General features: G+C 34.7%; 1 protein-coding gene across 1 annotated transcript; it reads right to left on the bottom strand.

Annotated features, from left to right (window-relative positions):
- Positions 1–9038: 9038 nt before the first annotated feature.
- LOC131803592 (putative nuclease HARBI1) lies at positions 9039–11080 on the bottom strand. The gene is made up of 4 exons (XM_059124981.1): positions 10162–11080; positions 9668–10106; positions 9466–9610; positions 9039–9400 (listed from the first exon to the last, which is right to left on the bottom strand). The coding sequence occupies exons 1-4, from the start codon at positions 10242–10244 to the stop codon at positions 9039–9041; spliced, it is 1029 nt and encodes a 342-aa protein (XP_058980964.1). The 5' UTR covers positions 10245–11080.
- Between the last annotated feature and the right edge of the window lie 706 nt (positions 11081–11786).

Below are 11786 nucleotides of genomic sequence, written 5' to 3' on the forward strand. Positions count from 1 at the left end.
CGACAAACCGAGACAGAGCAGCAATGAAAGACGGTGTGTAGAGATCGCTTACGAGCTCCAAATGAATCGCCTTAGTGGCGAAGCAGACGAACAAACATATATAGCCTTTCGAAATACGACAACCTCTTCCACTGAAATTCTAAATTTCAACTGGCCCAGCGAAATCGACTCCAGAGGTGGAAAACGGGCGAGCAAATGTAGTTCTCTCGGGAGGAAGGGCAGCCTTAAGTTGCGTTTGTCGCTTCCTCTGGGCAAGAGCACATTTAATGCAATTTCGATAAGTGGTTTTCACTAAGTTTCTGCCTCTTATGATCCAACATTCGAGGCGTGTTATAGCCAGAGTCAGCTGAATACCCCCATGATCGGTCAGACGATGGACATGGTCAACATAAATTGCAGCGAATCTGCTCTTATGGGCCAGAATTATCGGATACCATTCGTCGTACGTTAGAGAAAGTGTGGAACTCAAACGTCCTTTTGCACGGATGAGACCATCTTTATCGATAAAGGGGTTTAGAGACAAAATATGACTAACTGACTCAAGCTTACGATTTTTAAGGAGGCAGTTATATTGCGAGGTCGCCGAGCAAAACTAATTTCCTCCGCTGACAATTTTTTGCTTTCAAAACAAGTGACCTTCTTAGATTTTGAATGTTTCATATGTACAAAGCGAAAGATGTAGGCAGTGACATGAATTGCAGTGGATAGGTGTAAAAACCTTTCTAAAATATAAAATATGAACTTTTAAAGGTTTAGCCTCGAGAGTTGTTTTGGTCATCACGGGACTTGAGGGCCATTCCTTTTTATCCAACTTGAGCCAATTTGGTCCATGCCACCACAGACCACAATCCTTTAACTCTAAAGGAGTCCGTCCCCGGGTTGCCTGATCTGCCGGGTTTTCATCTAAAGAGACATGGCGCCAATCATCTCCTACCTTCTCTGGGATAATCGACACCCTATTCGCGACAAAGGTTGTCCAGGTGTATGAAGGTTTCTTAGCCAAGATAGTACAATAGTCGAATATGACCAAGCAAATATTGAAGCTTTCGGAATATTTAATTGTGGCAGAACTGAATCAACTAACTCTGCCAGCAGCAGAGCACCACAGAGCTCCAGCTTAGGCGAATATGTTTTCTTCAAAGGGGCTACTTTAGATTTCGCAACGAGCAAGTTTGAACAAATATAATTTCCAATAACTACCCTTAAGTACAGAGCTGCCGCGTAGGCGGACTCGAATAATTAAAAAATACAGTGCAATTCAAAATCGCATTTGGGAGAGTAATTTACCCAACGAGGAATGCTAATTTCCTTAATTCCAGCATAATTTGAGACAAAATATTTCCAGATTGATAGAGTAATGGGTTTTAAGGGATCGTCCCATCCAATTTCATCGAGCCCTAACTGTCGCATGAAAATCTTTGCAGTCACGACTATTGGCGACAGCCATCCCAATCGATCGAAAATTTTCGCAATTATTGACAAGACCTGTCGTTTCGTGTAAGAATTTGTTTGCTCTATTTTTTCCATTACAAAAAAGAAACTGTCAGAGAATGCGTTCCAACGAATTCCCAACGTCTTCGCTGAACTTTTATCTCCTAATTCGGGAAAATCTTCATGTAATAAATGCTCACAAGCTAATCCCTCCAATATTTCTCTTGAGTTTAGGTGGGAATACATAAAGCGCTTATCTGGTCGGCTTAAGACATCGGCTGGCTTCTTCGGAAATGAATAAAGGAGCCTAGGGCCAAAGTCGAACTAAGTCAACCTAAGACTCCTTTGTTCATCTACGAAGAAGCCAGCCAATAACTTAAGCCAGCCAAATATGCGCTTTATGTATTTCCACACTTAGACGTCCATTTTCGAAGCTCAAACCCAGCAGATTCCAATATCTTACTTATTACTCTTGCCTTTAACCCTTCTGAGATAGTGTGAACTCCTATCAACGCATCATCAACATACATATTATTTCTATTTTTAGAACCAAGAGGAAATGGCGCCTCTTCATCATCCGCCAATTTCAAAAGCGTTCTTAATAATATATTTTTGGAGCGAGGGACCACATATAATGCATCGTTCAGAGTTTTGCCGCCCATTGAGGGACATGAGGCGTTGAAGACCACTCTCAACTTTGTCGTTACGCTCTCGGGTCTAAACACGCCATGATGGGGCAAATAAAAACAATTTTGGTAATTCACGAATCCCTCAATCTTTTCCATATGTCCTAAGTACAAATATTCTAAAATGACATCATCATAGTCTGATTTTCGACTTAGATTGCGTATATTGATATATATTGAGCCAGAGCTATGTATCGTCTTGATTTTGCAGTTAACGGAAAATTAAAACTTTCCTTAAAGGGCAAGTCTACCGTATATCTTCCGTCAGGACCTTGAGTTGTTGTTGGAAAAATCTTTTCACACCTTTCATCATCTAGTGAGACAGTTGGTACCTTGGGTATTTCCTCTAGCTCCCAAAATTTTGCAAGCTGATCCTGAACTGATACTCTTGTACAAATTCGCAACGAGTTTCGATTTACCAAATTCGTAGTTGGGCCCGTTAATATCCAACCAAACACAGTCTCTTGGGCTAATAGTGAACCAAGTATGTTCTTTTTTACTCCGTTGAGTAATATAATTGGATAAACGTTCCCTCCGAGCAAGATATATATCGGACTGCTTTGGTAGAAATTGGAATCCGTCAAATCTATATCTGGAATTTTTGTGACACACATCTTATCCAATGGCTGTGTTGGCCGTTACTTCGGGAACTAAAAAGGCCTCCAGCTCAATCGAGAAAGAGCTATTTTTGATAGATCCAATTTTCACAGATGCCATTTTTGAGCATTTCGTCAAATGCTCACCACCTAAGCCAGAAATGTCTGCAGAAACAGAACATGTGGGCAATTTTAACATCTTCTGAATCCGACAGGATATAAAGGTGTCGTCAAAGCAAGGATCTATTAGCGCGCGAGTTCTATGTGGTACTGAATTCTTTAAAATATTTACCCAAGCTGTGGCAAGCATAGTCCTATTTGAGACAGACGTGTGGAAGTTTCTAGGATTCGAGGAAGTTGTCGGGCCAGAGGATGTATTTGCATTAGAAGTACCAGGCTTATCCGTGAAATTATGTGAGCTAGGACCATTATTTTGAGTAATTTTATTTCTATGGAGAAGATTATGATGCTTTCCTTTGCATTTAGACCTAATCCCATACAATTTATGCAGCGATTTTCTCTTTTAATGGCATTCAATCTACCTCTAAATTCAATACTAAGGAACCTCGGGCAAGATATTAAAGGATGCGTGCCTTTGCATAGATTACATTTGTTGCCAATAACTTTTGTGTGATGGACTCTATATAGTTTATTGTTTGATTAAAGTTAGGTCGAGAACTTTGATTTGCCTGACTACCATTCGAGCAAATTGTATCCGAAACGCTTGTCGCTGCTACTTTTTCATAAATTACAACAACTTCTTTACTCTTTTGGGGTAATTCTTCAATTTTTATTTTTTTTTCTTCCAATATGTTGACAAAAAAAAACTATAACTAACAATTGCATTTTTTATAAGTGCATAGATCAACCGTTTTGGCAATCGCTGTTCTTCTTCTTCTTCAAATACTGGTTTTACTGGTATTGAGAACAAGAGAGGGAGAGTGATTGCCAAATCAAATCAACACGAAGAGAAAAAAGAATTAATAGAAATGATAAAGGTGGGGAAATATGTAGTGGAGAGAAGGCAGTAATGCCAATCTCCTCTACATCTGTGATTGTAATATTTTGTGTGTTATTACACATGATTTAGACAGAACAAAAAAAATATTTGCACAAACATGAAATATGAAACATGAAACACTCAAACATAGATATCTGATATCGGATATAAGATAGATTATCAAACAACACCGAGCCTTTTTACATCTGCTCAGTGAACAAATTACTTCATAAAAGAAAAACGCGAATAAGAAAAACACTGATGTAAGAAATGTTTGTCAAACACCAAAGCTGACAAAGGTATTTGAAAACATTTCATATAAGAAAATATTTAAGATTGTTGGCCGCATTGAATATGTTCACATATTTAATGTAAGTATGTAGGCAACTCTTAATTTCAAGAAGAAACATATACACGTGTTGTCAAAACGATAATGAACGAACAAAAAATACAGTTTCCTCTAACAAAACAAAAAAAAAAAAAAAAATACTGAAAGAAATTCAAAATGGCAAAAAAAGAAATGAATTTGCTAAAGAATATAATTTTGGAGTGTCAACTTTATCAAAAATTATAAATAATTCCACAAATTTAGAAAATAATTATTTTACACCGAATAATGTGAACAAAAAGAGAGACAGAAAACTAAAATATGAAGCACTAAACAAAGAAATGTCAATTTGGTTCGAGCAAATGATGCAGAAGGGGGCAATAGTGACTGGACCAGCACTTATGGAAAAGGCTCAACAATTTGCTGTAGATTTGGATGTCCTCGACTTCAAACCAAATTCTGGTTGGCTTCAGCGGTGGAAAAAAAAGCAGAAATATAAATTTTAGAAAACGCCACGGCGAAGGTGCTTTTACCGACACTGAGTATGTCAAAATTTCCGGGAATATGTTTTGCCTTCATTATTGAAAAAATATGCGTTAGAGGATATTTATAATGCAGACGAAACAGGACTCTTCTATAAAGCACTGCCAAATGGATCATATGGTTATGGAAGTCCTCAAGTTAGAGGAGTCAAGACACCAAAAGACCGAATAACATTGCTTTTTATATGCAATGCAACTGGTTCTGATAAATTTGTTTACTCAATCGGCAAAATTAAGCAACCAAAGTGTTTTCACGGAAAAAATCACTCCCATATCCTATAAGTATAACAAAAAGGCTTGGATTAAAGAGCTAGATGATAAACTTAAAAAAACACAAAACAAAAATTTGCTGCTGATCGATAATGCTTCGTGCCACAAACTTGACTTTACACCAGAAAGTATTGATATTAAAAATTAATTCTTCCACCATGTACCACAAGCATAATTCAACCATTAGATCAAGGTATGTATGTAGATATGTAAAGCAATTTAAATCCACATTAAAACACAATCTAATGTTGGTTATTTTATGTTTTATTTAAAATTATTTGAAGGTATTATTCAATCCTTGAAATGCTAATGAAGAAAATGTCTAATTCGGGAACAAATATTAGCAATTGAAGGTGATTATATGGAATAATTCTTAAAAAGCATTTCAATTTTAAGGGCTTTATATATCGTAAGACACAAATGATGCAAAAGTGCTTCAAAAAAGCTGGGATATACAAGGAAGACGAATCTAATAAACCTGGTATCACTGAAAATATCTTTGACGATCAATGCAGCACCTTTTTCGAAGAAATGTCTGATTTGGAAAACCATGGTTGCTTTGGTATCTTAAATGATACTAAAATAGTAAGTGAAGTACAAGGTCACAGTTCTAACGAAGAGGAAGTAGTGATAGTTCCTGAGACCACATCTTAGCCAAGCAGAGAAGAGGCCATTAAGGCGCTATTTGTTTTAAAAAGTATATGATGATATTAATATTATTAACATTGAAAATGTTTTATTTCATCAGCGTGATAACTTCTTAGGGCACAGATAAAAAAGAGAATAAGAGACTTGTTTCATTCTATTTGAATGAACATATGTACCTATTGTTAGTCAAACTATGAACAAATTTTAATTTTGTTATTTTTGTTTATTTAAATATTAAGTTTTTAAGATACTGAATTTTTTCTTGACAAACTGTGATTTTAATTTCGTGATTTTGTATTTTTATATACTGAATTGTTTTGTTTAATATTGTCCTTAAAACAAGCTTTTCATTTAAACATTTTGCTTTAAGAGAATATATTCGTATAAGAAAGAGATTTCTTATATGCGTATGTACTCTTATATGGAACAACTTTCTTATATCTGATAATTCCATAAAGGAAAAAAATCGCATATAAGGAAGAAATCTCTGACTTTTTTGAGTTTCTTATATCCGATAGTAAATTTGGCTTAATCTTATATCTATCATGTGACTTTCATATATTATTTTCGAATATTTCCCCGAACTTGGTATGGTTTTTTTTCCCCTGTCTTCTGTAGTCATTAATGTATCTCCTAGACTCTGAACTGTTTGTCTTTATTTAACTGCAGTTTTTTGTGTCCAGTTATTTTCACACAAAATATCTTTTTTATGCGTTCGTAATTTTTCATCCTAAATACTTTTTGACAAGGATTATTGCAATAATTTTTTCTTTAAATAATGTAGCACTCACATGTTGGAATAAGTATTCAATGAAACCAGCACAAAAAGCTTTCAGCTATAAATTATACTGCTATATATCTGTTATTGTGTTCTTTTTTATGTTATTACAAATAATATAAAAGGTTTGAATCAAATATTGGTATTTTTATTTGAAGAAAGTAGCTTTATTCTATTTTTATAACAAAGTAAATTGTTCTAACTTTTCATGCTTCTACATATAATACATATTATTATTACAAAATATTTATATTTATATGTGCCTGAGAATAGGGTCTGAAATTATTCTTTAAAATGAGGTTCCCTTGATTTAATTGTACCATGGCCTTATGTATAGTGCTATAAATCTTTTAAATTGTGTGCAGTACCTGCTACTATCAACAATTTATATTGTTTTAACGAAAATCTGTTAAATGTTGTGTGCCTTTACACGAATCAAAATAATGTAGTACATATTCTGAGTAGCTTAAATCCGTGGATTTGGTGCTTGTCAGAAAAACAAAAAACATTTTAGCTGTATGTATAATGCTGTAAATCTATTATTGTTATATTTTGTGTGTTATTGTACATGATTTACACATAACGAAAAAAAAAATATTTGTACAAACATGAAATATGAAACATGAAACACTCGAACATAAACTTCTCTAGAAATATCAAAATTAATATGCAAAACCGAAAAAATTATGTAATACGCCAACTTTTCTAGATAGAAATGACCAATACACTTATCAAAGATTATGTACATAATAAACACAAAGAATGCTGCATTAAAGAAATTCAAAATATACCATTGATTTGTATGTGTTAGCAGATAGAAATCAATGATATATATTTCAGAGATATCATATGAGTTTACAACAGCTCACAAATGTAAAACACGCTAAACAAACTGAAGAGAATAATGTTGTATACCAGATTCCTTGTGCAGGTAATAATACAGGAACCTATCAGAGTGTGGGAACGACTACGAACAAATTAAAAAGAAGGATTTCTGGTTACAAGTCAGATTTCACATTTGAACATAACCATGAGAAACCAAATTAAAAATCAAGATTTCTGGTCACAAGTCAGATTTTAAATTTCGACATAACCATGGGAAACCAAAAACTGCAGCTGGGAATGCTAATTTGAAATGAGATTACCCTTATTTCATTGTACCATGGCAATATTGAAGATACTAAGGAAATGAGAACATCTCAACAATTGCTTGGAAAACAACTTAACAAAATTAATAATATTGTACTCTTGGGAACTCAAATAAAACAAGTACACATAAGTTATTTTCAAAAACTGATGTCATACATATAGAAGAACAAAACATACAATATAATAAGAACTGGTTGTGTATACGAATGCGTAAACTTCAGTGGAGATCACTGTCAGGTGGAGTTAACGGCCACTGCGGCAAAATTTTAACAGCCTGTTCCACGATATCGAAAGAAGGAAAATTTGCACGAAAATCAAAGCGAAAGAAAACGTTAGCGTTTCAGTGTAATTTTGCGTTCCACTATCCTTTTTCTTTCGTACGCATGCGAACACAATGTCAAAATCAGTCACTTGTTTGTTTGTCGTACGATAACAATTAAGGAAAATTGTTTTAACATAAACATTGCTTGATTGAAAATGGAATCAAAAATGTAAGTAAAAATAATAAATGCAATTTAATATGTGAACAACAAATATATTTTTTTATTTTCTCAATTCCAGCACGAAAAAATCATCAACTGCACAGCTGCGGGCACTAGTTGAGTATATAGAGGAGAATCCTGAGTTCGCCAGAGGAGTGCCAATTTTTTGGAAGCAGCAGGCAATTCCTGGTAGACCGCACAATTGCAGAGTGGAAAAAGGTAAGTCAGAAAACTCGGCTTACGATCTATTTGACTGACCGGCATTACTATTTACAGACGTAGGCCGATCTAAAGTCCCGCACCAAAAAGAAAATTGCTGAAAATATAAAAGGGCTGCAAGGAACAGGTGGTGGTTTATACCGGTTTGAGTGCTTAACGGAGCTGGAAACAGCAATTGACTTCTTGTCGAAGTTGGCAGCACCAAGCGGTAAAACTTTTGGCTATGCAGGCGACATAGATTACCTCTTCGAGGCATTGGATACAACACCATCAAGACCTTCCAAGACCGTAGCAGTAGTAACACCTACCAGGCAGTTCAGTTCCCCAGAAACACATACCCAACAACAACAAATAAACGTACAAACCTGCACCATCACAACTCAACAATACCAACCACCAGCCAAAAGACAAAAAATCTCACCCCATCTCTACACACAAACTGCAAAACAACAGACACAGTCAGCACACACACAACAAACACAGACCCAATAGCAACACCAACGTAAACAACCAACGTCCCCTCGTCAACACATGGAACATCAAACCGTGCAGAAATCACCGCCATTCAAATGCACATCACAACATGATTTTCCATCAACATCATCCGCAAAAAAACGTTCCAACGTCGGGGAGCAAATATCCCTTATCCGTCGGCAATTGCGGCTGGTCGAGCAGGCAAATCCAATAGCCAAGGAGCAAGCAAAAGGACGGCTGACGTTGCAGACAGAATGGCAGATTGTGCCGAGGCCCAAACAAAAATGCTTAAGTCAATAGAAGCAATTCTATCAACTTTTTTACAAAACAATTCGCAAAAAAATTCACTATTGTCCTTTAATAATAATTTAAAATAATTTTTTAATTTTTAATTTAATTTATTCAATATTATTTTAATAAAAAATTCTTTTAATTTTACAAATTTATTGCAATTTTTCTCTTTATTGCGTCAGCTCTGCTTTCAAGATCATTATTATCATCCACTTCGTCTTCCAGATCATCATCAATAACATCACCTGGCGGTTCATCAGATCGGTATTGTATGCACATGTTGTTCAGCGCACAACATGCATTTATAATTTGCACTACCTTTGCAGCGTCATAATGAAGGCCCCGAGATCCGATGATACATCGGAATCTGTTCTTTAGGACCCCAAAGCACTTTTCAATGACGTTACGCGAACTTGCATGCCTCTTATTGAGTTTTTTCTCTGCGGCATCTCTAGGGCTGCGGTAAGGCGTCATGAGAAAGGGCTTCAATTTGTATCCTCCATCCCCTATAAAAAAGAAAACACAAATTTAATTGATGTATTATGATATAAGATGTATACAAATTACTCACCGAGAATCCAAAATTTTCGTTTTCCATTGTAAAACTCCCTTTGCATACATTTGTCTGGACCACTCCTTTCCCATACAAATGCATCATGGTTACTTTCGGGATGTCTAGCGTCGACAAATGTTATTCGCATTTTATGGTCACATATCTAATTCGAAAAAACACAAAATTTTAAAATCGCTTTACGATAAATGTATTTACTTACCACCATTGCATTTATACTATAATAATCCTTTCTATTATAGTAAAGGGCTTTCAATTCGTCCCCTGGTGACTTGATGCGGATATGCGTGCCATCAACGCATCCAACAATTCCAGGGAACATTGTTCTTTCATAGAAAGCCTCAATTGTGTTGCGTTCTTCTGTGAGTGTCGGCTTTTTTATCCATTGGCCGCAAATGTTGTCCTCAAAAATCTGCAGACATTCCGCAATGGTTCTGCTCACTGTCGACTTCGCTGTTGAAGTCAAGGCTTCGTTCCCTAAATTCTGTTGGTAGCTTCCTGTCGCCAAAAACCGCAAGAATGTGCCAAGTTTTAAATCGGTGTGGATTTGGGTAGTACTGCAACCGGGCTCCCACTTCTCTTCCATCATATCCAAAAGAGCCCGAAAAACTTCCTTCGACACACGAAAATTGGCCACAAACCTAGAAAAAATCATTTTTTATTATTTCAAAAATGTAAAAATACAATCATACTTACTGGTTGTTAGGTACTTCAAATAAATTCGAAGCATCTCTTAAATGCCTCCGTGGCACATTTTGAACCTCCTTCACATCATCCATAAAAAATAGGGCTAAAGAAATATTAATTTTTTTATTTTTTAAGAACACAAATAGTTTGAACACAATCACTAGAAATTTTATTTTGTTTGTTTATTTACAATTTGTTTGTTTACAACTGAACTGTCAGTTGAGACAGAGCCACTGCTGCTTTTTCGCGTTTAAATTAGACATTTGGCGCTTTTTTGCCTTATTTCGCGATTAATTTTTCCAAAAAATATTTAGCAACACTGAATCATGTAAGGCTATGCGAAAGAAAGAACGAAAGTTAGTGGAGCGCATTCTTATACGAAAGTGAGTGAGTAGCCTTCGTTCGCACACATTTTCTTTCGAGATCGTGGAACAGGCTGTAAATATATGTTGCACCAATACAAATACGCAGTCACCGGTAACTTCCAACTGACTGGAAGTAAATAAGCAACAAATTGATTTGCAAATTTGGTTGCTAAACTGATGCAAATTAGGCATCGACACAGTTCGTCTTGAAATCGCGCCCGCGAAAGTTTAAAGTGGTCGCCAGTGACAAGTGAAAATCAAAGACAATAAAAAGTGAACATTTAAATTAACAAACATAATTACAGAATATTGTCATACAACAAACATCATAAAAATAATTAATCAACAAATATATAACACCAAGAAAGATCAGAAGTCACTACAAAACTTACAAAAATATATTAATTTTTACACAAAAAAAAAAAAAAAACATACATAAAAACTACATGAATTTAAACACAGAAAACCATTCATAAAATTTACATGAATTTTCACACAAAAATACAACAAAAATAACACTCATTATTATATTTAAACAACACATAAAGATAATTTGAAATTGCCACATAAAAACCAAAACCACTGAAAAATTAAAACAAATCAATAAAGATTGCACTTAAATTGAATTTTAAATATTAAATAAACGTCTTGTTAATAAAAAAAGGCATCCCACAGGTTAAGTAATAAACATTTGAGCCTTCAACGCCGGATTAAAGTGCAGTTTTTTAAATAACTAAAAACGAAAAAAAAACACATATATATATGTACATACATTAGTACGTGACAAACAAAAAGTTCATCGAACATATAAATTAACAGTGTAACAAAAAATGTTTTCATAACAAATTACAAAATAAAAAAATAGATTATTAACAAAAATTGAGCAGTGGTAAAAATTTAACGGTGGTACAAAATACAAAAAAGAAAGACAGTGGTGCAAAGTGGAAAAAAGACTGGAAAAATTAGTGTTATTGCTAAATATGACAAAACGAATTGTCGAACACAGTTGGAAAAATACGAAATATATTTAAAATTAAAAAAAAAATATATATATATAATTTTGCAAAGTGGTACAAAACTACAAAAATACCCACAAACCATTAAAAAGAATATTTTTACAAAAAGGAGACCCAGCATATTCAAAGAGAAAGACCCAGAAAAGCCAAGAAGAGACCCAGAAATTCATCAAAGTGAGTAATGGTGGAAAGTTTTTGTATTTTTAAAAACACAAAAACATATTTGTCTCCGGCAGATCATTAATATTTGTTC

The sequence above is a fragment of the Musca domestica genome, unplaced genomic scaffold (assembly GCF_030504385.1).
Source record: "Musca domestica strain aabys unplaced genomic scaffold, Musca_domestica.polishedcontigs.V.1.1 10, whole genome shotgun sequence".
NCBI classification, from domain to species: Eukaryota; Metazoa; Arthropoda; class Insecta; order Diptera; family Muscidae; genus Musca; species Musca domestica.